The following is a 27,941-nucleotide window of genomic DNA, read 5'->3' as shown; positions in this document are numbered from 1 at the left end:
CAGTGTCAAATCCATCTCAGAGAGCAGTTTTACAGTATCAGCTATAACTCACTCTCTCTCGTTTTCTAGAATGCTTTATTGAAGTCTGCAAAAGTTTGAGAAAGGGCACTGAAATGCACTGGCTTTGGCATCTTTGCCACAGACAGAGCTGATTCCTGCCATGGTGTGTCCAGCTGTCACTGCTTTGACCCTACCAAACTGTGCTACAAGCAAAACTTCACCTCATTACTTCTCTGGAAGCACTGAGCAAACTTCTCACTTCAAAAGCCAGCTTAACTCTCTTAACTCTGTTATAGACTGTAAAGTAGATGTGCTGGTGTGGTTTGGGGTTTTTTGGGTATTTGTTTTGGTGGTTTTTGTGATAGGCTAACACCAACTCCATACCAACTGGGTCTGGAGACTTGGAAATGATGGCATTTGGGAGGCTGCTACCAGGCAGGCTTCTTCCAATTTATTTAACAAACTGCAGTCAGCATCAATCCCCAAAGCAGACAGCTGATCTGAAGGAGGGAGCAGGCAAAGAGGAAGGATTCTGGGAGCAGAGGTGTGATGGAATGGGAACAGAGCTCAAAATTACTCCACAATTCATCTCACCTTGCAGCTTAGCCATGTTTCTGATGCACAGGAAGAAAACTGATTTCATCTCAAAACCAATTGTGACAACTGAAATCTGGAAAGAAGAGTTTCAATTCCTCATTTCAAAGAGGAATTCCATTGTTTGAAGCTTTTCCAGGTACCTTAGGAGGAGGCATATTGGGCTGATAATTCCTGGGTCTCACTCACTCTCACAGAAGTCTCTGCAGTTGACAGCATTTCCATAACTTCTGTGCCTGGTACGAAACACTAGGGTGGGCAGAAAAGTTTGGGTTTAGCTGTGGAATATTCTCTGATCTAGATTTGCAGAAGTCTGAGGAAAGGGAGGCAGAGGAGACCTGGAATAGATTGACCTGCACCATGAATGTGAGAATAACTAAAACTGAACCTTGAAGACCAAACAGCCTCGAGTCCTAAAAGATTTTTAATCATCCTCCTCCCTGTTTCTTTTTGCCTTCTTCCTCCTGCTCAATGGAAAGCAATCACTCTTTCTTAGAGGTAGCATCACTGTTGTAGGAGTACCATGAACACAACCTGCCTAGCACCACTTTCTCAGGCTTTAAAGTGCAATTCTCCTCAGAGAAATAACAGTTTAAAGGTACATTGTCACCACACACACATCTGCTCCCCGAGGGGCTTCATTATCCCTCTAATGTGCAGTGCAGGAATACCAGATCTTTCGCCCTCCCAAGTGTCCTTCAGTCATGCCTGCTTAAGTTTCCTGATAAAAACACATATTTGCATGGTCATTAGGAGAGAGGTTGGAAGGAGGGAGTTTATAAGCTCTCATTTTATGCCTCAAGACCAAATGTACCAAATTAGTTCTTTTTCTTAAAAGAAATTCTGCAGCTAGAAAAGAAACTAGCTCTCATGCTTCAGGGCTTCAGCTGTTCACCTGTGAGAAGTACAATAGCTGCACTTTTTACTGCTCATTAATATCTGTGCTCTGCACCTTGAACCAGCAGCAGTGCAGGGGTTTGGCCTGCATTTCCCATTCCCCAGAATCCTTCCTCACATGCCCCTAAACTGGTTGTACTCCCAGCTCCCACCTCCCCCAGTGCTACAGCTCTGAAGTTGTTCATTGAGTTTGCTGGCTTTAGCTCAGCACTAACATGACAGGAATCCAAATCAAACCAGCAGCTCTCCTGAGGGACAGCTCCTTAAACAGCACCTGCAGGGTGGAGATGGCCTGACACCTTCACAGGCAAGAGTTTTCCTACAGAGCTGGGCAGCTCATCACAGCCTACCTGGAAAGAACAAGAGGAGGAGGCAGATTCCACCCCATCCTCAAAGCAAACCTCTGTCGCAGACAACTTTTATAAAAAATCCTTTCCTTAAGATTTTTCCTCCTGAGAAGCTGAGAAGCCTCAGGAACAAAATGTAAACATTGATTAACTGCTGCTGTAGAATGCAACAGTTGGATCTTTGATTGGCCCATGTTAAATGTTTATAATTAATGGCCAATCACAGCCAGCTGGTTCGGAGTGAGAGTCTGAGACAGCTGCCTTTGTTATCATTCTTTCCTTTCTATTCTTAGCTTAGCCTATCCTTCTGATGAAACCTTTTCTTTTATTCTTTCAGTATAGTTTTAATGTAATATATATCATTAAATAATAAATAAAGCCTTCTGAAACATGGAGTCAAATCCTCATGTCTTCCCTCAACATAAGACTCCTGTGAACACGGTCACAAACCTCAGAGTTCCTTGTTACTGGATCTGCCATCCTGAACACACATCTCCAGTCTGTATATCCCAAAACAACCTTCCTCAGGTCATCTCAGCTCCTCCTTTAGTGAGCCTGCATCCCCATCATCTCAAGTTCACTTAACCACAAGTGACAATGTCACCTACTCAAACATTACCCTGCCACCCATTACCCATGGTTAGGCTGGAACTTCTCTCCCTTTTATGAGCCCACCCAAGCTGTGACCAGTGATGCACACAAATAGGGGATCTGAAAATGTGTCAGGTTAATAAGGAAGGAAAGGCCTGCTTTTCACCCTGTTTTTTTACTAACAGCAGCCTCTGCTTCTCAGAGCACCTCCTTCCCCAAAGATGGCAATGGTGGCATTTCCTAGGCTAAGCTCTACAGAATAATCACACTGTTTAGAAAATAACTCAAGTCTCTGGAGTTCTCACTTTCTCCATTTGTCAGTAGAAAACGAGACATTTCCTCAAAATATACAATAAAATAGCCTCTAGCAATAGCCTGCAATGCTTCTCTTTACAATACTTTTATGAGCGTGAGCGTGGTCTCCTGGGAGGGCTTTCATAATCATTTATACAAATGACAGAAAACTAGGACAATGAGAAGCAAAAAGGAAAATACAGCCATCATGCACCCAGTTGCTTTGAATAGTTTGCAGAAAAAAAGTGTTTTTCTCCATGGCAAAGAGTTGTCCTCACTTGCAGGCCTAAATCAGGGGATCACAACCTTCCTGAGGTGGGACAGGATGCTGCTCCCAGGGCAACACAGTTCAGCTCATTGCTCACACTCCTTCTTGGCTCTCTCACTGCCTCAGGACAGCTCTCTGAGCCAGAGGTGTATTCTACATACATTAAAATATCATGTGGTTAAGAAGATAATACCCAAAAAGATATCCTTCAAGAGGGACAGGTGTCCAGTTCTTTACTACCTCCCTGTCCTTCCTGCACAGCACAGTTTGTCCCATCTGAGGGGATTTGTGGTGCTCTGCATGAGGGGCAGCTTGCAGGAGAACCTACAGCAGCTCCTTTCATTGCTGCTGCTCTGGGAGGCTGTTACCTGCTCCCAGCACATTGACATTAGGTAAGAGTAATGTTGATCTTTGAAAATAAACCATAAAATTGCTATGAAATCTTGTTTATTCTGTGTACATTCTAAATTTCTACCTGTGTGGGGATGGAGAAGGGGCTGTCAACTCCTGCATGCACAAACAACAGGGCAAGAAGGTACTGAAAGAAAATCCACTTGTTCCAACACTTCCCCCACCCTCCTTCTCTTTTCAACACAAATTCAATCCTCTGTACACAAGGAGGGGTGAACTGGTGCAGCACAACATAATGGAACAGTTTCATTTCCCTGAGACTCTCCAAAAGGCAGAGTCCTTGTGAGACCAAAGCCTGTAACACTGAGAAGGACAGACTTTACAGTCTGTTCCCTGTGCACCAGAAACACATTTCCTTTCTTGGCTCACCCAGCCCCCAGAATAAAATAAATAAATAAATAAATAAATAAATAAATAAATAAATAAATATATTTATGAAGCAACACGTCCAAGAAGCAGCAAGCAGAAATGCATCCCAGAGGGGTGCTAAAGCATGTAATAGCTGTATTTGTCTTCCTGCATATGCCTTGGTACAAGACTACAAAAAAAGGAGGCAGGATCATTTGTTGTGCTCAGGTTTTAAGAGATTTCTGAGTAGATCTGTTAAGCTTGCATGATGTTAACAAAACCTACCTGAACACAGCAGCTTTTGCCTTTCTGGGAGAAGAGTCTTTTTTTACCAAAACAGCAGAGAGGTACTTAGGAGGGGGTGATGCAAGTGAGTATGGATTTTACTTCAGGATAAATTCCTGGCAACTTTTCTACCGCTTCCTCTTCCTTGTCCAGCCACATGCAAGCTGGGTTTTTTGTCATTTCAGAACAGATTATAGGGATTTGATCATTCAGTGCTCATATTACTGCCTCAAGCACTTGCACCACCACTGCCTTCAGAGGGAGGTGTCCAGCCAGGGTAAATCATAGCAGCCCAGAGAGGCTGCCATAGGATGGAGGAGGTTTGCTGGAACAAACACATTTTCCCTAAGAAAGATTGGATGGGGGGGATGCTGTGAATATGAGAACAGCAGACCTGGAGTTTGTGGATCAAAGAAAGTCAGCAGAAGATATAAAGAGATTAAAATGTTTTTCTTCGTTGCTCTGTGTTTGATATTCAAACTAAAAAAAAAACAAAAACAACTGAACAAAACACCACAGAAAGTACTAGTGCAAATCATTCAATATTTGCATCTTCTCATATTGCTGAGACAATGAGAGTCTCTAAAATATGTTTTAGGTGACAGTGTTATGGCATTGGAGTTAAGAACATGCTTCCCTAAAGGAAACTTGGTGGGTTGCTGACAAGAGACTTCACTCTTGAGTGTGAGCATGATATAAAACAGGGAACTGCTGACAAAGAAACAAGACTTGCTCTTGGGACAACCAAGTTTTATTCTCCAATTTCTTCAAGCAAATTATTTCTCATCCATTTGTTATGTCTTTCTCAGCATGACTGGAAGCTTTTAGGGCTGTAGACTTCCTCAGCAGTTTTCCAGCATAATGGCACCCCAAGTTTTTTTCAGGGTCTTTGGCTAACTCTGGCACACAGAGGTCAAACATTGTTTATAAGGAAGGTTCTCTGCTGGGAGGCTGAATACAAGAAAATTAAATGAGAACTCAAATGTATCCCAAGTGCTACCAGTTCACAGACTAAAGGAAAAAAAAAAGAAACCAAACTGACTGGATCAGGCCAAATACCTCTGGCTGGTTTTTATCCTTTAACTGAAAAGAAAAGCAATCTTTGCAAAGTGATAAAGCCACCCAAGAATGGCTGCAGTTGTTTCTTTTAAACGAACCAGAGAGAACAGATGGTGTCCTCTCATACTGTCACAGAGGTCAAACTTAGCCACCTCTAAGACTAGCAGGTTCTTGAAATGCTCAAACGCTCATGTCTGGTCCTTATGACTAATCCACTCTCCCAAACAAGAAAGGTCAAATGAAGAACATCCCTACAAAAACTGCAACTACTCCAAGCCATGGCTGATATGTAATGCACTCAGACATGGTGTCAACAGCTGCTCCTAAAACACAGTGAGTCAGCCTTTCAAAAGAGCATGCCAGCTTTCACTGTTAGAGCTTTCATATGGATTACATTTACTCCCCAGTGTTTAAAAATATATTTCTTAAACATTGAAAATATAAAATGTTTTCCTTAAAGATTTTGTCCCTTTTGCCCAGGCAGCTGCCCAAGAACGTCTCATGCATTTATTTGGGAGCAAAACATCAAAACATCCTAGCCTTCCACTTTCCTTTTCTCATGCTGACAGCTAAACCAAATGAAGGCCTCTGTTTTCTGAAGTCATGTACCAATGAGGAATTTCTGGTCCCTTCCACAACTTATGCCTCTGAACCACAGTCAGCCTTCCAGAGAGCTGTGGGGTCACGAGTTCTGCCCAGCAGACAGGGCACAGAGACACTGGGTGACTCTCCTTTGGTCCTGTAACAGGCATGTGGGTACAAATCCCCTATCCATCCCCTACTCTAATCACCAACCTCCCCTGGATACTGTCATTTCAATAAAAAGGCCTATTGGAAATGACAGGTGAAGAAAGCAGCCCAGGCATGAAATACACTCTAAAGTATATTAATAGAAGGTTGCCAGACGAAACGGCACAAGGCATTTGATCGCATCATCTCAGGCTTGTTGTTCATGCTCCTTTGCATCTGGCTGTGTGATTCCTGCCAGATTCTTGGCTGGAGGAGCAGAGGAGGATTTGCCTGCCTTCCCTAACCCGTGCCGGGCTCAGCTGCAATCACGCAGAGCGCTGAAAGAAATCCCTTTGAGTTGGGATTCATTCCGAACATGTAAAACCCAAATGACTGCTTCTCCAAAGTGAATCCCATTTCACAGCAAGTAGGTTATTAGTGTGGAACTCCATACAAGTAGCCTGCATTCAAAAGCCCTCTGCATTATTAATAGAAGATGAGCTTTTGACATCAAAGGAGAACCATTATGTATGCTAAACGGTGGCAAAAATTGTACCCGCACTTCAAACCTTTTCAGCGCTTTGTCCCTTGTAAATCAATCAAGGTTGACAGATGCTTTAAGGAGAGTAATCTTTTCAATGATACTGTCAATGGATAACATAATGGAACATTGTCTCTGTGCTGTGTGAAGACATGGAGCTAGTCAATTATGGACAACACTTCATGCAGCCGCCAGTTTTCACTTGAAGTGCTGCTGTTGAAGTATTATAATCCCAACAAATGGCCACAGCAGCATACAATGTAAATGAGACCTCCTGAAGCTTTGGAAAATTCATTAGTAACAACAGTGGTCCATTCCCACACTTTCAAACACCAGCCTGGTAATGTTAACGATGCACTTCCCCCCTTCCCTTTGAGCAGGCAGTAGGGCATATTTACATACACTATTTTAAACCTTCAGCACATTTCCCTCACCCATTTTGGATTCCTTTCCTCTCTTCACCTGATATTTTCAACGAGTCACATAACCCACATGGCTGGAGGCTGGAAACAAGAAAACAGACCTTCCTACTTGGGGACACGTCGTCACTTCACACATGTGAGACACTTTGTGGCTGTCCCTTTTTCCAACAGTTCTGTCTGCTCAGCTGCCCTGGGAAGAATGGCCTGGAGGGATGGCAGGAGAAAAGCTTCCAGCCTCAAGAAACCAGGGGATGTCAGGGGAAGCTGAATGCACCCAGTGCCAGCAGCACCTGGGTGGAACTCTGCTCCAGAGTCAAAAGGGAGAGACTGTGCTGTTTATTTAGCTATTGGCTTCTATTTCCTACATCATCTTCTCAAGGATTTTCCCTTTGTCAAGCAAGGCTTGTGCTAAGAGGAACACTTAATCTCCCACAGTAGCAGAGAGAAATCCCACACTTGAGCACAGAATCTCTAAACTCCTATCAACTGCAGGTTTTCATTGCTATGATCTGTGAACGGCCCTTACCCCTGATGTATTTTTGAAACAACCAGGTGCACACCAGAAACTCAATCACTGAGGGTAAGAACAAGCTGTTCCTTGAACCCAACTTCCCCTTTCCCACTCTCCAAGATGTAAGTATTGGCCAATTGAAAATACTCTTGCAGAACAGTTTTCTATGGTAAGATCAAAGAATTTCAGAATTATACATTCTCTTTGCCACAACTTTCAATAGAAGTTATCTAACCTTTTCTTTCAAGCTAAGTAATTTTATTTCTATTTGCTAGCATATTATTATTTAGAGTATACAAGTAAAATTTTTGACAAAATAATATAAGCATTGGAACAATAAAGTCGATCCATTTGATCAAAAGACAAAAGATCTGACAGGGTGTGCCAGTAATTCAGAGCCAAAGGTTATTAAACAGAAGATGGAAAACCTGCTTTTGTTCATGTGTCTGATGACATACATAAGACCACAACTTACAACTGCTGGATAAGGTCAATTTGAGAGGGAAGATGGTAGCTAATAATAAAATTTTGAAGTAAGCTTTTATTCGTACTGAAATAAAATTCACTCAGTCAAGTAAAGCCAGAGATTTATCATAAAGGCAAAAAAGAAAACCCAAAAAAACCCCAACAAAACAAAAAACTAGGAAAAGATAATTAAGAAAAACTGACTCACATAAGAGAAGTCTTCAGCATTCTGACAGAGTAGCTTGGGAAAAACAGCCTGTCTCTGAAATCTTTCCTCATCCTCAAAGATGTTCCCATACATGAAGCCATTCATCATGGTGGAGTGGGCATGGATGTCGATATAGAACTCCAGGTTAATCTTCTGTTGAGGGAAAAGAACAACAACAAAACATTCAGCGCGAGATAAATCATAACTGAGTTATGCAGGTGAAGCCTCCCATAAATCCAGTCCTGCCATTCCTGAGCCCAACCATGGTGCCAGCAGCAGGGAGCCACGCTGAAGATCTCACTGTGATGCACACAACCATTCCTGCCTCTCTGTGGGGGCATGTGAAATACAGCAAAGGACCATGATAGACATTTCTTTGCCTTTTTTGAGAACATTGGAACATTCTGCACAGGACACTGCACAAAATAGAGCCAAACCATCCTTCATTGTGATACAGGGCTTACTGCCAGTGATAAAAATATGCACCTTCCAGTTCTAGAGCACAGTTATTTGGGCATAGCTTTGCCATCTCTGCACAGTTCTGCACTGAATTATGCAGATGTTCCTTTCTGCCAGGTGAAACAGGCTCAAAATTGTGTAAAAAAGACTCCAGTATTTCCTGTGCAGTTTATTTCTTGTGTATAAGGAGAAAATACTGCAAATGTTTTGTCTTCCTCCCCTTTCCAGCAGTAACTCAACTGAAAAACTCTCCAAAGCAAGTGCCTGGAATACCTCTCTGCTTGTGCAGGATTCTGCACCAACTCTTGTTATAAAAGAAGACAGCAGGACCCCCTAGCACAGAAGTGCCTGCTCTGCCCACACCCTTCCCATGGCACCAGTGGAAAAGAGGGAATGTTCACCTGGATCCCTGCACACAGTGCCATCAGCAGCACTAAAGAGTGATACCAGGGCAGATGCCACTGAATCACCATGATTACCCAAATTCCTACATCTTCTGGACCTGAATAAATGAGGTGACAAGTAAATCCCTGTCACCTGGCCAGCATGGGGCCATTGGGGCTGTCCTGGTGCCCAGATCTCAGATATCCTGGCCTTGGCAGAGGGATGGAGAGGAGCTCTGTTGGCAGCAGGATGCTCATGAAGCTTCTCCCTGTACTGAAACACATCAGGGAGCTCTGCAGCCCCAGTCTCTCCTGCACACAAAGCTTGCTGGGCTGCGGGGGAGCACTGAGCCATGGGACACTCCAGTGGGACAGGAAAGCAGGTTGGGTTGGGCATCATTTGGCATGTGACACTAATATAATACAGATTTACTTTCCCCCTGGCAGTAAACCAGTGTATAATACCCAGCAACTGTTTAGTTTAATTAAACAACCTAGAGAGAGCAATAATGCATCTTATTAAGCCTCTGCTATGTTAAAATATTAGCTAATGCAATATCAATATCTGACCAGGCTTCATAGGAAAGGGAACATTTGATTGTGTTTGACTCTAATACAATAAATTGTTTGCTCCTGCCAAAACATTCTGCTGTGCTATAGAGGACCAGCCCTGCAATAAAGCACACATCTGCTATTTGGAGATACAGCACTGAGGAGAAAGATTAGCATTGACAGGATGAAACACCACACAGGATTTTCTTCCTCTCCAAGCATACAGAAATTAAAAACCAAGATTAAGTAATACTATTTTCATGAGATAATTTCCCCATCACAAACACAATTTGATGAGATCAGATGCACACTGGCATATCACCATAAAACAGAACATCTTGTAGAGTCTCAAAACAGTGATTTGATGAAGTGAGCAGATAATCTAGTTAAACTGGGTATTTGTAAAGCATGAATGTCCTTCACACAGGAGTCAGTGACCTAAGTCATACTTATTTTAGAACAACCAGACAGAATTCTTTATAGGAACATAGCTACTAATATAAAATAATCGAGAAGCACAGTGAGATATATAACAATGGACTGGAATAATTTGTGACTTAAGACAAATAAAATTGCTGGTGTAAACTGCAGGATTTGTGGTATGTCATGGTGTACTTATTAATTCATAGTTTTCAAGTTGTTTCCAGAAGAAGGTGGTCACAAACAGAGATGCAGAGGCACAGATTACTAGAATAATTTTCCACAGGCTATCCAGCAAGAAATTCACCTGCAGATCATGAGTGACCTGAGCCTCAGCTTAGTACTCAATTATCAAGCTATCCAGTCTAACACAGTGTCACTGGAGTATTTTCTAAACTCTCCTAGGACCTTCACTCAAAACATTGTTGGTAGAAGTCTCACAGAGAATATTAGAAAATTTCCCAATGTGCTGAAATTTCCTTAAAGACCTTTTTTGTTCACCAAAACCATTTTCAAATAATCTTGCAGTGGTTATTTTTGAGGGAATGGTGTCCTTCACAGATGTCCCCTTCACCTAAAGATTAAGCTTCCAGATCCTTTATTTGGAAGCTGTGACATTAAACAGGTAGCTCATCACCCAAATAAGTGTTCAAAAACATTTTTCAAGTCATCTATTTCAAATTAATTAAAAAGTAATTTTAATTAGTCTAAGTTAGCCCACAATGACTGTTTAACTGCAGTTTTTTTCTGGTCTTTGTTCCTTAGCCTCCAACTGAAGATATAAAAATCTCTATTTCACATAATCCTGTGCATTAAATTTAGTCCAGACTTGCAACTGCTCATCCTATTCAGCATGTTTTTAAACATTGCTAGAGTAATTGCCAGTTAGATGTACTACTTCCAGACACTGCTATGTGTGAGCAGAACAGCATTTGTGTTTCTCATTTCTCCTCCTCACATTCATTACTTTATCAAAGGGAAACATGTCCAGCATTCTCCATTACAGAGCAAAATAATTCAGTGCATTGTTGATATAACACATGAGTTTCTAATGGAAAAAGTCCTTTTATTCCCAGACACAAAGTTATTGTGGCCTCAAAATGGACAATAACAGCCACTAGGACATTAAAAGTTTGCCACCCTGTGCCTCAAGTGGTAAACCAAGCAGGAGACAATTTGTTAGCACTCAGGCTTCACAAGAATTATGCTATGGTCCTGAGCAACAATTGTATTTCTGCTTCCTCTTTAGAGTCATAGGTATTCATAGGTGCTTTACATGTAGGAACTGTTTCCCCCACTGCTACCTAAGCAAATTTAAGCAGGGGAATAAAGTTTTATATTTCAGTTGAGGTTCTCTGGAAGATTTTGACATAATTACTAATCTCCAGCAATTCAGGTAGGCTCACAGAATTAACATTTTATGGAATATATAATGTCACCTACTGATGGCAATTTCAGCAAAGTCAGCAGAGAGGTGACCTCCTGAAATTGTTGCTCTTGGAGATAGGAGAACTTTAGTGGGAGAATGAAGTAAATAAACATATGTTTGAATTTACATGAGCACATGCAAACACACTTAACCCCCTGCTCTCTGCTGCCATACCCCAGGGGTATCTGCCAATATCTACACCCCACAACCCACCCCCATCAGGGCTTCTCTTGCTGCAGCACCTGCAAGTGAGAGGGGGAATAAATTCAGACGTGGTTCAAAGTCCCATATTCACATTTTCTCTATGCAGAAAATAATGAATAACTAGCCTCAAATGGCTCTGGATGCCACAGAGCTGCCTTCTGAGAGACTTACCAGTTCCATCCTACAATATGATATTAAACTCATCATTTTCTGCTTTAGAGGTAGAATGCAAAATGATTCAGATGCCTTATAAAAGTCATCATGCAATTTAATTCTCTCAAGTGCCTTTTCTTTGTGCTTACAAGCAGTGGCAGAGTTTTCCTCTCTCACAGTGTTTCTTAAGTAAAGCTGTAATTACCTGGATGACCCAGGTTACAGAGCTCCACAAAACAAAGGCTGGTCTTTCTTTTCTCTGAGTCCCAAAACAGAAATCACTTACTAGACTGACAGAGACAATGATTGAACCCCACTTCTTTGGAAAGAAAAGATTCTCTCCCTTGAAGATAATGGGTTTTATCTCTTCTTGCCACTTACCATATAAACCTAGCATAAATAAACAAGCAAATGAATTTCTGCTCTAAAGTTCATTTGAATCCCTATTGTTGTGACAGGCATTTTCCTACTGAGTCAGTCGGAACATTCTGTCAGCTTCAGAAATGTACATATAAATTAGGGGGTGGTGAAAACGAAAGAAATCATGAATTAAGAAAAAAACCTCGCATTGTCAAGAGAGGAAATAGTTAAAGTAGTACAGAAGCTGGTTCATGATGGCACAGAGAAAGTTTTGAGAAAATATATTCTCACTTGTCTGCATTTTTATTTCCTTCACTGAATGCCTTTTGGAAGGTCAGTAATTAAAGAGTAAAAGGAAAGAACTATGTTAATAGCCCGTGCTGATGTGACCAAACTTAGACTTTGAACAGTGCAATTATGATTCTTAAGAAAACAGAGGTTTAATAAATAAATAAATAGAAGTCAGTAAATGCTGTAATAAAAGGATAAATGTGCATTGAGCCCAGAACATGAGCCACTAGAGAGACAAGTGATGCAGGAAGAAGCCAGCTCTGTCCACCAGCTGTCACTTCAATATGGATTTTATTAATTCTTGGGCATAGCAATTGGTTTAGAGAGAGAGGCATCCAAAAGCCTTCTCCACTCCAATATTTCATATAGGGGAAGGGATAAACTCCTTGCAATGTTTTATACAAGCTTCTAAAGCCATGGACTGTCGTTTGTTGCAAGGAAGGGAGCAGCCTCCAGGCAGATTTTGTGCTCTTGCTGCTAAACCACTGTTTGGAGTAAATGGACATTCAACAGCTGGCTCAGCAGATGGAGTGTGCCCCTTTTCATTCAGAGGACATTCAGAAATTCCCAGAAGAATAGCTCCTTTGATGCTTCCTCAGGTATCTCTCCGAAGCAAAATTCCTCAAAAGAATCTCTCAAAAGAAAATTTTGCACGTGTGTCTAAGACATCCCTTTTGACACAAACACATTGTTACCTCAGGATCAGCTATTCTGGCAATGTTTACAATGATGACACCAGAAAACCACAGGAGCACAGCATTCTCCAAAGGAAAATGAAGGAAAACTGAGCATTCAGCATCACATGGCCAGCAGTCCACATTCAGCCACAAAGCAGCATTTCTTCCTCTTTTAGCCCAATTGAATTGGACCTGGTGCTTTGAATCGCTCCTTGGAAATGTGTGACACTTGTCTCCTTCTGGCTTTCCAAGGGAGCATGAGGTGGGATTCAAACTGCCTGAATGTGGCACACACATTTTCAAGCTTGAAATGCCTGCATTTGGATGCTGGTAAGATGGATTTTACCCAAATTACTTTTCTTAGCTCTACCTTCTCCTCATATTTCCCCTACCACCCCAAAAAAGCGTTAAATTCTTCCACATTTTCCTCTGCTATCCTTTATATAACCTTTGACAAGTTAGTCCAATAGAATCATCCTCAGTTTTTTCAGACAATACAAGTCACACCATATCAAAGGCACTATTTCAATTTATACCACTCCCCTTTTGTAACCATAGGGACAACATCTTTCTCCTTCCATTCATCATCTCACAGACCACCTGCTCATTCACCTCTGTAAACACCATGGCAACAACAGCAATTGTTTACCCAAGAAATTAATCGTACGAAAAAGAAGTTACTATTTTTAAAAAACCTCAAGCAAAAAAGGTTTCCTCATCTTGCTTCCATAGAAAGGAAAATGCCAGTTTAGAACCACTCTTGTTCTCACTGATATGAAGCACAAAAGACAGTTTTGCTTTTTCTGCAGACACCTTTACAGTCTGACAGTGTCTTTTAAGTGTCCCTGCAGAAGCAGCTTGCCAGCACTGATGTGCCACTAACTCTGCATGACCTTCCAGCAACTCTTCACAGCACTTCAAGCATTTTTTTCAGAACATTTCAATGATATTCCAGGAGCTGTTTTCTCTCAGAATGAACCACTCCAACCCAATTGCTATTCATAAGTAACTATTTACCAACCCTGTTTCGTGGCAAATAATGATAAATAATGATACCTCTTGATGGTAGGAGTAACCTGGCATGACTCCCTAGAGCCCCAAAGTGGATGCAGAAGAGACTTCTGTTTGTGTATGGTTCAGCAAAAGGATGGAAGCCCATCAGTACTGCTTTCCTGCCTGTATTAAAAAGCAAGGGATGCTTTTATCCACAGAAGAAAAGGAACCTGTACCCTACTCTGGTGTGCCCGTCAGCCACCCCAAAAGGAGCTAAACTCAGAGTGCTGGCCTCAGAGTGGGAGGTCAGCAACATGCATATTCTGATCCTGCCTTGTTATCTGCTCGCTTCTCTCACCTGCCAGAGCAGATAACAACACCTCCTGAGGATTAGCTGACGTTTGGAAAGCACTTTGAAGATATGAAGCATCACAGTGTGTGCGAGTGAAGCGTTAATTCATCTGCGGGGCCGGTTTGCTCTGACCCCTCTGCAGAGACGTCCAGTTAATGTCAGTTCTGGCAGGTTTTGCATTCAGGCACCTGTCCACCAGCCCCTGGACTGCAGCCAGCAATTCACACAGGACACACAGGAGCCGTCAGATGGCAGCAACATTTGGTCGTGACAGGCCTGAATTGGATTTGAAAGGGTGACCTGGAGGTGAAAGGCTCTATCGAGAAGCCACTGCTGTTCAAATGCATATTAAATTAGAGACGCTCCAAAGAGACAATGTTAAGACCCAGATCAAGTTTAGGCAAGACTTTTGGCTCGGCTGCATGGACAATTCTTGTATCATTTTTACCCTAAATGATCATGACCAGAAAATATACTCTTATGGATTTAGGGTCTGACCTCAAGACAAAACTAGGAGTGTGAGCCTGAAGAAGGACAGTGCTTGTTCTGTCTCCTCCTTCCTCTCTCTCTCATATTAAGCAAATATGCATATACACTTATCACCATTGTTTTTTACCTTCACAATTTCTGAAATCCTTCCTTGCCTGAATTATTAGAACAAAAAAGAGGTGGCACTGAACAGGGTCTTGGAGCATTTCCTCACCCCAAACTTTGCTGGTTTTACTGGGCTCTGTCCATCTCTGCCCACTTGCGTGTCACCAGCAGATGATCCACAGAACAATTTAGAAATTAGAATTAGAAACAGAACAATCAGAAAATGCTTTAGAAATCCTACCTTGCTCACTCCTCTGCTACTGAACAGCATTGGCTCTACAGAAAGAGGGCTCTTCAGAAAAGACAAGTGGCAAAAGAATCAAGAGCTTTTTAGAAGAGGGGAGAAATCCTACTATAAAAGAGAATAAAAGAGAGAATAAAAGAAAGCAAGCAAGAGGGAAAGAGACAGTAAAAGAAAGGCAGAGAGAAGATGAGGCAGTAACTGTTACTCATTCTCTTATAATTAAAGCAAGAAAATTAGGTTATGAAACAGAAATATCTAAATGACCATGTTTTCACTGGATAATTAAATTTAGCTCTGGTCTGGTTGTGAAGGTTCTCCCAGCTGAAATGCTCCCAGTGGCTGTATTGAAGGTTTTAGCATGCCTTGGTTCTGTTCCTTAGACAGCAACTTGCTTGCTGTGTGACAATACACAAGCCATTTAATATCTTCAGGCATCATTAATTGCTGCTTATATGCCTGCAACTATATTAAGGTCAAGAATTCCTGTTCAACTATTCACTTCATAGCAGTATTAATAGCTTTGTGTTTTACCACTAACTTTTAATTATACCTCTGCAAAACCCTCGAACCAAGGAGCACAGACTTTACAAGTACATAAATAAGGCCCAAAGACATTGCCTGCTTCTCTTCTAATTACAAAGGCAAAGAGTGGTAGACTAAAAACAATGGCTAGGAGTTATGGCTCCCTGTCCCCTAATTTCCTAGGAACTCTTGCAGTTGGACAAATTGTGTGTAGGCAAATCAAACTCTTTAACTACCAGTTTCTCTATATTCTCTCAAATAATATATATCATTATTCACTATTTCTTACTAAATAAGTAGCAGCTGGCAGAATATAAAGTCATCAGGCAGAAGACCAAAGGCAAACAAAATGAAGTGTTTTTTAAATTAGCTTATACTGCAGCACTTACTGCCACTAGATTTTGGCCAAAACACAGGTGAACAGAAAGATCAATTAGATAAATTCAAAGAAAAATTATGTTCTTACACTCCAAGCAGTGAACACAACTCCTTGAACATTAAATCCCAAATTATGCATTATCAGTAGCCTTGCTCTCTTCTTAGTCTATCCCTTAGCATCTGCAATAAAATTCTGAGCCAAATAGACCTTGGGTTTGATGCAGCATCACTGTTCTTATTTTCCAATTACACCTTAATTTATGCAGCAGAATGAGACTTCTGTAGTTCTTAAAAAGATAAAGTGTTGATTGGTGGTGAAAAATATGTGTATTTCTACAGTTTAAACTCAATCTCTAAAAAGAGATTAGACAAATGACTCTAAGGTAGATCCTGATCTATATAAAGCTTTCAGCTCAACAAGCCCTAAAACAATGAGAACTATAAGATGGCCATCAAAGGTAAAGGTCCATTTTACAGATGTAAAATATTTTAGAGGCCCCCAGATTATCCAGAAAACTGGATTAGTTGGACTTTTTAGAGGACCTGTAAGGGTTGCTTTTATTTTACATAGATTTGTGTGGAACAAGAAGCAAAAAGTCATACCTGGATGGCAACTGCAAACCTGCTCAGCCAGGTGGGAGGAAACAGCACTGCCTGTGTCATTCAGAGGTTAGGTGGGCCTCCATTTGCTTGAGAAGACAGGAAGGCTGTGCATGGACACTGTGCACATGCTTTACCAGGGGACTGACAGCTGAAAGCCAAACCAGCTCTTTGAGTTCACCCTGCCTGGCCGCAGGCAGGAGCTGTCCATGGTCATTATCCTGACTCTTTTTTATGGTCATTATCCTGATTCTGTTCCATGGTCATTATTCTGACTCTGTTCCACGGTCATGATCCTGACTCTGTTCCATGGTCCTTATTCTGACCCTGTTCCATGGTCCTTATCCTGATTCTGTTCCATGGTCATTATTCTGACTCTGTTCCATGGTCCTTATTCTGACCCTGTTCCATGGTCCTTATTCTGACCCTGTTCCATGGTCATTATCCTGACTCTATTCCATGGTCCTTATCCTGACTCTGTTCCATAGTCCTTATTCTGACTCTGTTCCATGGTCATTTTCCTGACTCTGTTCCATGGTCCTTATCCTGACTCTGTTCCATGGTCATTATCCTGACTCTGTTCCCCTGCAGGCTGAGCCTTTCTGTTCCTTCCTCGTGCTCAGGGTGAGCAGCCAGCACATGGAGGAAGAGATAAAAGTGAAAGCTGATAAACAGGAACACAACAACACCGGAGAAGATTAGGGACTCTACAGCAGACATAAATGCTGAGGGGAGGGACAGCATGCAAATAACAAACAGAACTGACCCTGGTGTTGTCTTGCTCACCCATGATTCATCCACAATGGGAAGAACAGGTTTTCTTGGCTTTGTCCTACTCAGAGACGGCTCAGCATAACATTTTGTACCAAACTGTGGGATGTTTTCTCTGAGCTTTACATCTAGCAGTATTTATGGTCTGCACAGCACTATAAAAGCTAAAACGTAATGCACATTTTGGAAGGGTCTGCCATCGCAACTGAAAGCACAACATATCATGCCTTTTCCAGGGCATTTTATCAGCATCAGTTCTAGATGAAAGTTTTTTCTCCAAAATTCCCCTATTCCTACTTGGCCAAGAGGTGTCCTGGGCTGCACCAAAAGCAGTGTGGCCAGCAGTAAAGGAAGGTGATTCTACCTCTGTACCCTACTCTTGACACCTCATCTGGAGGTTTTGGGGCTTTTATAGGAAAAAGCATGCAGATGCTGAACTGTAAATAAATCAGACCAACATTTAATCCTTGCTCTCTTAAATGTTGCACATCACTGATGGTTTTCAGGTTGAGCATTGTGAACAAAAATATTGTGATTTAACCCTCTCAGGAAGATAAACCCCACAGAGCCACTCACTCACTCTGCAGTGGACTGGAGAAGAGAATCAGGAGGATAAAAGTGAAAAAACAAGGTTTGCTCTCCTATTCCAACCACAGACCACACAGCAAGGCAGAAACCAACTCCACTCTAAGCAGCAAAGCCTTGCACAAAACTTTGGCAGACAACTCGTGGGCAAAGCAAACTTTTGGTGAACTTGCTGTATTTTTCCATAGTTTCCCTGACAGTTTCCCCCCCTCCACACTCCCACACACCACACTGAGAGTTGCAGAAAGTCCAGAGCTGTACTTTAACTTTGCATTTCTCTGAAGGAAGGAGGTTGCTGCTATCTCTGATGGTTGGAACCTGATCCTGTCATCATTAACTTTCACAGAGGCTCTTCATTTGCTGAATATTGGTCTGTAATAAGAAGCAGGAAGGATAGGCATTTTTATAGCAACTACCTGCCAACAGATTTCAATTCTTTATCCCTTCAAAATCCCACATCTGTCCATGTCTCCAGGCACTAGTGGAAGAAGCTCTGCATTAGTTATTTTTATTATCAACATAAAAATCTTTCCATTTATTTATTTATTAAGGAGAAAAAACCAGCTATCTACAAAACTCAGTTCATTTTGTCCTTAGGCAGACATTTAAAGCTGTCTGCCAATGTCTTTCCTTAATAAAAAAAAATAAGCTAAAGTCTTTATTACACACTGTGTAACAAAATATGACCAACTACATTCACCCAACTGAGACATGCACCATCCATCTATCAGAAAGGATTGCTGTCACTGGACGAGGAAACATCTGCTAAAGAAGGTGTTGTCTATCCCATACCTGAACCTGACCACTGATGGTGCACCAGCCAGACCCCCAAAAAACCCCACTTTGAGGCTGGGTCTTTGCTTTTGCCTCTTAGACCGGGATTTGAGTATTTTTCTGTGATATATGTATTTTTCACATGAAGGCTGAAAAATACAACCCAAACCACTTCTGTACCTTGCACAAATACCCCTTGGACCCTCACATTGAGGGTGATGCATCTTCTGTCCAAAATTCTGTGGCCTGTATCATAGGGATATATCCCCCTATCCCTGAAAAGCAGAAAGGATTTGGAGGCCTGGCTGGGATGTGTGGCAGAGCTGCTGCCTGCTCTCTTTCTGGGCTAGTGACTGGCATGTTAAACCCAAACAACACATCTTAGACTGACACAAGATGAAGCACATTAGGCAGATGGCATGTTTTTTCTGCACAAGCCAGTGCCAGAGTATTTCCTCCTAATGATCTTCTGTTCTTGTTCTCACAGCAAAATTAGTTTTAAAGCAAAGAGAAAAAACAGGAAAAAAAGTATGTAGCATGATGAGAGCAAAGATTACTCTGTGGGAAAAATATCAGCAAGAGCAGGGTTTTGTTCTTTCAATCCCATGGCTTTTATTTATATATATATATATTGTTTATAAAAACAAACACCCTATTTTGTCAGACTTGAAAAGTCAAAATTTACATTTAAATGGAGACATTTAGCTGGGTTTTTTTCTCTCTCCCATCTCTTGAATGCAGAGTACAAAAGATTAAAAACTCTCAATTTTCCTAAATGGACGGATAACAGGTGAACTTTGCATTCTGAGAGCTATTCATTTAGTGAACAATGTTCAACTCAGCAAAAGACCAAAGCCCAGCTGATCAAGGGGAAAAGAGCACTGGCTACAAGGCCTGACACAGATTTGCTCAACAGCTGAGACCAGGAGAAGCTGTGATCCCATTGTGTCCTGTTCCCAAGGAGGAAATTATACCATGTACAGCAACACCTACATTTCCAGATGTACAGTGGATCACTATCCAAGTGAAAATCGCTGCAATTTCAGAGATTGCAGTGCTACAATGGCCCTGGTTTCATTGCCAGAACTACTGCAGATGTTTAACATGTGAGGTGGTCTGCCTGTAAGAGAAAATTAGAAGACTTAAAACAAGTCCATAATTGCATGGCATTAAAGCCATTGTAAAATATCAAAGTGGACACAAATACTGTGATGACCCTTAAAGCTTGCTACCAATTACCTTCCTTTAATTTTTCTTTTTTTCTTTTCTTTTTTCTTGTTTACTTCCTGGCCAGGAAAATAATTACTGATTTTAAGCAGAGAGTCTATCAAGCAGGTACAAGTGCAAGGAACGTGCTCAGATAATTCCATCTTAGCCCCATGGAAAGGTGCAGTAGCAGCTCATTCAATTCTGGGCTGCATTTCTCCTCTCTGCCTTTTGCTAACATAGAGCTGATCCACACTGTCAAAAGGACACACAAGCCAAATGCTAACCTCATGTTTTTTAAAACAAGGGTTGACCACAGATCCGACCAACTCTTTGCAGGGTCTGATTTTAAAGGCTTTTAACAGTTTCTCATGTCTTATTCTGAGTGAAATGCAGCCATAAAACCCCACCAACAAACCAAAAAACCCCCAACCATGTCCCTTTCCCCTGCCAAAAATAACCCCAAAACTAAACTCCCTCACCACCCCCCCCAAAAAAAAAAAAAAAAAAAACAACAAAAAACCACCAAAAGAAAATAATTAAAAAAACAAACAAACAAAAAAACAAACAAAAAAAATCGCCCAAACAAACAAACCACAAAAACCCCCAGGAATAGTAATAACTGTTTGGAAGAGGCACAGACACAAAATCTAAATGCCTGGGAGGCAAATGCTCTATCACTCCGTACCCAGTGGTAGGAAATGACTGACTCACTCTTTTAAAAAAGTTGCAAACAGTGTTTCTAGACTCCCAGGACTAGAAGCTATCCCAACCACATTCCTATTGGGACATGTATTCTGATGTTCACCCATCATCTCATTGGTCCCTCTGTCTCTGGAGAGTTTTCCTTTCTGTCACTCTCACTAACCACACAAGAATCCATTGTTTAAGCAACAAATGTTGCCAGATTTTCTAGCAGTTCCAAACTTTAAAGCATTAAGAAAAAAAATACAAGAGAATGGAATATGTTAAAGCAATTGATTCTGAATTTAAGCCTTATCCTGAGATTAAAAGGATTTTAACTGAGCCAGCAGGACAGACATCAGAATATATGAAGAACTTGTATCCTGGTTTTCTCCTCAAACAACCAGATGCATCTGGGAATATTTGGTTGTATCTGGAGCACTGACTTGACTGGTATCCATGTGGTACTACTCCAAATAGTTTGAGAAGTCTGCCCAAGAAATAGATGAGCAATTTCTCATCCTCCTTTCCCAAGCACACCTCTGTACAGCTGTGTCCATCTCTGTGGTTCCTCTACCCCAAATATGAAGCAGATCTTTAAAGTAGTGCTGAGATCACTACATTATCGCTGCAGCTGCTGCAATGCTGTTTCTGGGCACAGACTTATCACAGCCAAAAAGCAAGCCATTTACTTCAGGCAACCCTTAAGACAAGATTTTAGCCTCCAAGTGATATCAGTTTGATTCAGCCCTGAGTTCTCCTGAAAACATCACAGGATCCAATGAAACATTCCCGTTCGTTGCTATTTCCTACCATGACCTGTTCTAACAATACTACACAAAGGTTTACTGTGTATTTATTGTGTTGTGTGTGTATATATGTATTGTGTCTTTATTGTGTTGGTTTATTTACACATTTCATGTGGCATCCATGCCCACAACATCCAAATCTGATGTCTGTTAATTCCACACAAGTGAACTCAGCTGGTCAAGAGGATATAAAGTGATATAAAATGTCAGCTTTCATGTTCTCTGGCTAAAGCCAGCCATGTAATCAGGCACTCTTTATGATGGGCATATCATGGGTAAGCAGTGATGACAGAGTTTATCAGATATCAAAGGCCACTCAAACACACTCCTGACTCTGCCTCTGCAGGAGTTTTTCAATCAGTGGTCCCAAACTTGGCACATGGTTATCACAGCAGGTGGAAACATGAAAACTTCTGGGTTACCTTCAAGCCCTAGCAGGAATTAGCATGGCCTTGAATTAACCTTGAATTTTACCCAAGGGAAGAGGTGTGCAATATATTGAAACAAGCAGTACTAACTGGATGCAGAGTGTGAGCTTTGGGACAGAACAGGGCTAATAAAGATAAAATACTGAGCTCTTCCTCGGGCTCCTCCAAGGTAAGGCAGCTGAGCCCAAAGGGCCAGGCAGCAGCTAAAGCAGTTACATCTCATGCTGAATGCCCAACTTCTCTGGAATGGCTTCTCTGCTCTGAAGAAGCATCTCCTGGGCTGGCTGGGTGGCCACTGGGTCTGTGTGACACTTCTCTGAGTTACCTGAAACACTTTTATTTAAACTAGGTATTCCTGAATTTCTTGTAGTTGTTTCAGCAAAAATGTTTGTATTCTTTTCAATAACCAATTTGTGGAGAAAAGGACTTTTAGAAATATTATTCAAAGAAGAATAAGCTCAGCACACGACTGCAGTCAGGTCCCTCATGGAAAGTGGTCCAGCCTGAAAGTACACAATCCTTAGTACCACCCCAACTTTTTAGCAGTCTGTCTTTACATCCACAAATTTCCCTGCACAGGAGAGATCTTCACATAACTCCTCCTTTTCCTCCACCCACCCCAAAATAACCCCACAAGCCAACAACCTATAGCTTTATGTGCAGTAATTTGACAACATTACATTCTTAATCTGCAGCTGGGAAGCAGAGACACAAAGGACAGTACCAGTGAAGAGAAGCAAAGCACCATTCAAGCCTGATTCTCTTCTGTGCCAACATGATGGATTCATACTCAAATCACCATAGCTAAACTATGCTGGGATGCTCAACTGCCTGGAAAAACCAATACATATCATCCCACCATGTTCTGAGTGCTGGCATTTTTTTTTTAAGTTTGGTTTGTTCTGGTTTTGGAGTTTTGGGTTTTTTTTTTTTTTTTTTTTGTTTTGTTTTCTTTTTGTCTTCTTTTCTTCTGGTTAATAGGTTTTGTTCTTTGTGGTGAGGATATTTCTTGCTTTGTTTTCAAGGGCTCTCCAGGTTCCAGTAAATGACACCGGGTTGTGTATAAAGCTGCAGCATTTTATTCCCTAATACCAGGAAATTAATATGCACACATTTTTCAGTTTTTTATCTTGTGAATACAAAGACTGAATCAAAGCATCAAAAAGAAAGAAAGTGGGATTTTTTTTTCTTGCCTAAGTTTTCTGGGACTCAATAATATTGTCAGTTTCTCTTTCTCTCCTGCTTCTATTTTGTCTTAAGGCTCTGCATCTTGGAAGACTGTGAAGCTGCTGTGTGATTTTTATCTCCATGATTAAAGTGTTACACTTTATTGAGCTCTTTGCATCAGCACCAAAATCTGCAATGCAGGATTTTACATAACACTTCATTTTCTCCTCGCACCATTACTGTTATTAACCTGGTCGCAATAAACAGAAAATACAGCTCTGCTCATGATGTACTCCTGAGTTTTTTTGTGTGTGTTTGTGTGTGTGCATAACAGTAAAGGAAAAAGAAGAAAAAGAATGGAAATGAAAGGGTCCCCACCCTGTGAAAGACTAGTAATGGCTGCATGAACTTGTCATTTCCTTAAAGAACAATCTCAGCCTTTCAGAGATAAAAGGAAAAGTTCTGTGCTGGAGCTTCTGCATGTAAGGATTTCTTCCAAAAAAAAAAAAAAAAAGATCAAAACATAACATCCAAACTATTTCCAAATTCTCTAACTCATTGGACTTCTCAGATGGAAGATTTGATTGATATCCTGCTTTCATTGATATCCTACTTTGGGATGTTGCTCGTTTCTTTGTTTAAATGACAAAGAATGTGAGATCTGCCAAGGGGACTCCAACAAGGGTTTGGAAAGCAGCTGAGGAGCTGGATGTGCCAGCACAGGTGACCTTCCCACTCCACCAGTGGCTGGAACCTGTGTGTTTCACAGACACCAGATCTCTGAGTTCCCAGGAAAACAGTGTGAGTTAAATACCCAAATGTGTAGGAATCTGGGTTACTGACAGAGATTCTCTTTTAGCAAGGCAGGAGAGACCTGCAGGTTGTGGAGCAGAGACACCTAGATGTGTAAGCAAGCTACAGGAGCCATGAAAAAAAGAGATGGGTCATCCATGAACAGATGGTCACCAAAACTGATTGAAGCCTAATGGGAGAAGGAGAAAGAAAGCAAGTGTGGGGAACCTGGCATGTCCCAGAGAGAGCCTTCAGAAGCAAAGTCAGTTTGGGCATGGCCTGGCATAAATTCTTCAGGAGCTTAGGCATCATCTCCAAAATAAAACAATTAGGAGGCCCGGCTTCCTAGACTCTCTCTTCCCTTTAGATAACAGAAGCTCTCCTTTTGCAGTCCTGAAATTCTGGAGGTGGGGAGTTGGGGGATATCCTAAAAACCTGTGCCAAGCTGTCTGCACTCAGGTGCTGCAGGACCATGAACTGCACTGTGCTGCCACAGCAGCCCAGGGCAGCTCCTCCCAGGGGTGGTCAGGAAAGTCAATGCAGACTGGGCCCAGTGGCACTGCTATAGCTTGCCCTGAAATGTTCTGGTTATTTTTGAAGGATTGCTTTGTTTTTTAACCCAAGAGAAATGTTTTAGGAAGCTCGCCAAGCTTCTGCCCCCTACTTATGTGGGTTCTGCTCTTTACTTGTGCTATTTATTTTGTACTTGCTCTTTACTCAGTTTACTACAGCTTGAAATATAGCAGAACATTTTTCAGTTCGTCAGTGTGTTGTTTGCTGTCAAGGAGACGAAATGTTACTACTTTCCTCTGGAGAAGCTTAGGACATGATGGATGAAATGTCACAAATAATTAGACTTTTCTTATGAATTACATTTTTTAAACTTCTGTTTGCATGTCAGCAGGTGTGTTACGGATAGGCTGCATGGAAGGACCTGGGGAAATTTTAGTTCTCTGGGAACAGCAGTAATGTAATATCTGATAAGCAAGCTGAGACAAACTTTAAAAACTTCTACTATGGCAGTTTGGGGCTAGGAAAGATCTGAGTCCAGTGGCAGAATCAAAAAGGTCCAATCTAGTTCCTGAATAGCATGGACATGGTTAGGGATTTAAAGATTGCTTGACACAGTCTGACCTGAAGTCCATCCACTGCAGTGTCTTGTTTCTGATGGTGATGTTTTGTGGCACTGTTAAGCCCTACACGATACGACACCCAGTGATAATCTAAATAACTATCAGGCTTGGAGGAAATAAAAACTGCAGTTCACTTTCACACTTTGAGCAGAGATGTACTGCAGATAGGCAGATACTCAGATTGCATAAAATTATCCAGAAGACAGACATGAACAAACCCTCCAACTCTGAGCTCACCCTGGATAGCTGCTCTACACTTTATGGGCTGGGCACACAGCAATGAACACCCCCAAATACCTGAGCACACTGAAAAATCTGCACAAAACAGTCACAGGTGTTCACACACTGCTTCTTCTTTAGGGTTTATGTGAGTTTTGAGATCTCTCATCATTTTAATCTCCAAGTTTATAAATGGCCAGTTGTTACAGCAGTAAACACTGAATCAAACATAAAGCTGCAGCTGAATTACTGCTTTGAAATCTTGTACCACATGCAATGACTTTAAATTGCTTGCTTTGCTAGAAAGGCTGAAAAAATGTGAAGACGTGACACTCTACATCACACTAATCAATGATGTAAATCTTAACTGTATGAATGTATCAATAATGAGGAATGCTCCAGGAGAAAAAACCAGGGGAACTGCACACCTTTAAGATCTCCCTTCCATAACCAACTTATTCTCATATGTTGTAGAATCATCAAGAAAATATAAAGACTAATAATGACGTGGCAAAATTTACTTAACCCCCCTGACATGGAAATAAAGTCTTATTTTATCCACGGGGAAAAAAATGTCTCTCACATATTATGTGCTCAGCAATCTGTACTGATTAGGAGTGATTCAATTAAAATGGAAGCATTGCAGTGAATGACATAAAAAGCATCACTGAAATTTTCTCAGGAGATTTGAAATGTTATTTTTAATGCTAAAGATAAACTGTATACACACAAATGCTTGAAGGGGAAGAGGAGCCATGAAGTTCCAGTGTTCATAAACAGAACACAGCTTGTTTAGGTCATCACAGCATTTCAGATAAATATTATAGATATTGCTATTATCAAAACAGGGCCTGGGAAAACAGTTTTCAAATACCAGGAAAGGAGAGCAAGACATCTCTCAAACCCTTTTCTTCTTCTTACTCAGAAAACAAAGCTGTGATCATCGACTCCTCTCAAAGGATCATAAAACAACAAAAGAAAATTGCCTCCCAATGGCTAACATGATGAGAGGGAAAAGAGGGAGCTTGAGTAGCTCCTTGACTGTGTTGCTTCCTCCCAGCAACAGCTAATGAGATTCCCTGCCAAGGTAGAACCTGCCACACATCCTCTGCATCAAAGGGGATCTGGAGGATATTCTATTGCCTTTGACTACCACACTGCCTAGTGTGGCAGGAAGGCACATCTGAAAGTTCCCATGACCCCCAAAAGTCACATATTGCTCTCTGAGGAGCTTGGAAGCTGATAAAACCCATAATCAAGCCCTTGTTTTGCTGCTTCACAAACACTTGTATTCTAACAGCTGTGTGCAGGTTTATCAGAGAGAGGTGGTGGTTGCATCTCTGCCTACCTCAGTCAGGCCCATCATAACTTACATGGTCTGATCACTGTCCATCCTTCCTCTTCCTCCACACTGCAGCTGGAGGAAGCTCAGGAACTGTCAGATTTCCTGCAGTTAAATCACAGAGTTGCTCCCATGGTAGGTTCCCAATCCATGTTCCAGTTGCTACAAGCCACCCCTGTGACTGTTCACAAGGGTCTGAGGATGAGGGAAGAGACCAGGATCTGACTCCATGTTTCAGAAGACTTGATTTATTATTTTATCATATATATTATATTAAAACTGTACTAAAAGAATAGAAGAAAGGATTTCATCAGAAGGCTAGCTAAGAATAGAATAGAAAAGAATGATAACAAAGGCTTGTGGCTCAGACTCTGTGTCCGAGCCAGCTGACTGTGATTGGCCATTAATTAGAAACAACCACATGAGACCAATCACAGACGCACCTGTTGCATTCCACAGCAGCAGATAATCATTGTTTACATTTTGTTCCTGAGGCCTCTCATCTTCTCAGGAGAAAAAATCCTAGAGAAAGGATTTGTCATAAAAGATGTCTGTGACATACCCCCATTGGGGCAATGCTCAGTTGGCACCCCAGACACCTGTGGCTGCTGTCCAGCATGCCTGTGCTCCCTGTGCCACTTTCTAGCTCGTCTTAAAACACTTCATGAATTGTCTCAGTGGGCAGGGTCACACTGCAGCCCAGCAACCAAAGCCCAGGGGAAAACAACCTGCCAAGGATGTGAGGAAAAGCCAAGCAGTGCTTTGGTTTCTGTCCATTGTGCTGCTGCTCTTGTTTTGGAGAGCTAGGGAGAGGCTCCAGGTGCTGAGCTGAAAGCTTTTCCATGTTAGACCCTGTTTTCAAGAGAGTGAAGGTGGAGGGTGTAACTACAAAAATGACATGGAGATGGGAGGTCACTCATCTCTTTATGTTCTACCTATTCTGGGTAAGTATTTTGTTTAGGGGAGACAGGAAGCCTTCAGAGTCAATGCAGCTTCTACCACTGATCAGTGCAGGCAAAGGAAATAAAAAGAAGCTGGTTTTCAGGAAAACTATTTGACAACCTTACTATTTGCTGCACCTTACACTAGGAACCTTGCTTCCTTCATTTTGGAGCAGAGATATAAAGTATTCCAACACGAAGGCAGAATTTTGGCTCTGTTCCACTCGACTGGAGATAAGGATGCAGTGTCAGCTGCCTGGGAACATAGCTCCCAGTGCTCAGATATTTTTTTGGATTTCTCTGGTTGGGTCCCAAGTCACTGTGCTCATTTATCACACATTGAAGACTGTTGTTTCCTAGTACTTCTGCTACAGGGAATACTTCAGGAGGCCCTGCCTCCACTGTTCCCAAGCCAGCAGAAACAAAAGGGGCAGAAGCTTCCATCTCATGCAGTGACATGTGCACTGATTCCTCAACTCTGACATGGGCTTGGCATTCGACCTTCAACA

The 27,941-nt window shown here is 41.6% G+C and overlaps 1 protein-coding gene across 3 annotated transcripts in view; it reads right to left on the bottom strand.

Moving 5' to 3' along the window:
* Positions 1-27,941, bottom strand: part of BEND5 (BEN domain containing 5) — an 873,054-nt gene that overhangs the window by 84,033 nt on the left and 761,080 nt on the right. For all 3 annotated transcript variants that reach the window (XM_074545835.1, XM_074545834.1, XM_074545836.1), the window contains one exon: positions 7,971-8,123. In XM_074545835.1, the coding sequence (XP_074401936.1) occupies positions 7,971-8,123 (153 nt within the window). The remainder of the gene's footprint in view (positions 1-7,970; positions 8,124-27,941) is intronic.

Source organism: Zonotrichia albicollis, chromosome 8 (assembly GCF_047830755.1).
Source record: "Zonotrichia albicollis isolate bZonAlb1 chromosome 8, bZonAlb1.hap1, whole genome shotgun sequence".
Classification (NCBI taxonomy): Eukaryota; Metazoa; Chordata; class Aves; order Passeriformes; family Passerellidae; genus Zonotrichia; species Zonotrichia albicollis.
Note: the sequence above shows the minus strand (reverse complement) of the source record. Positions and strands in the feature narration are given on the sequence as shown.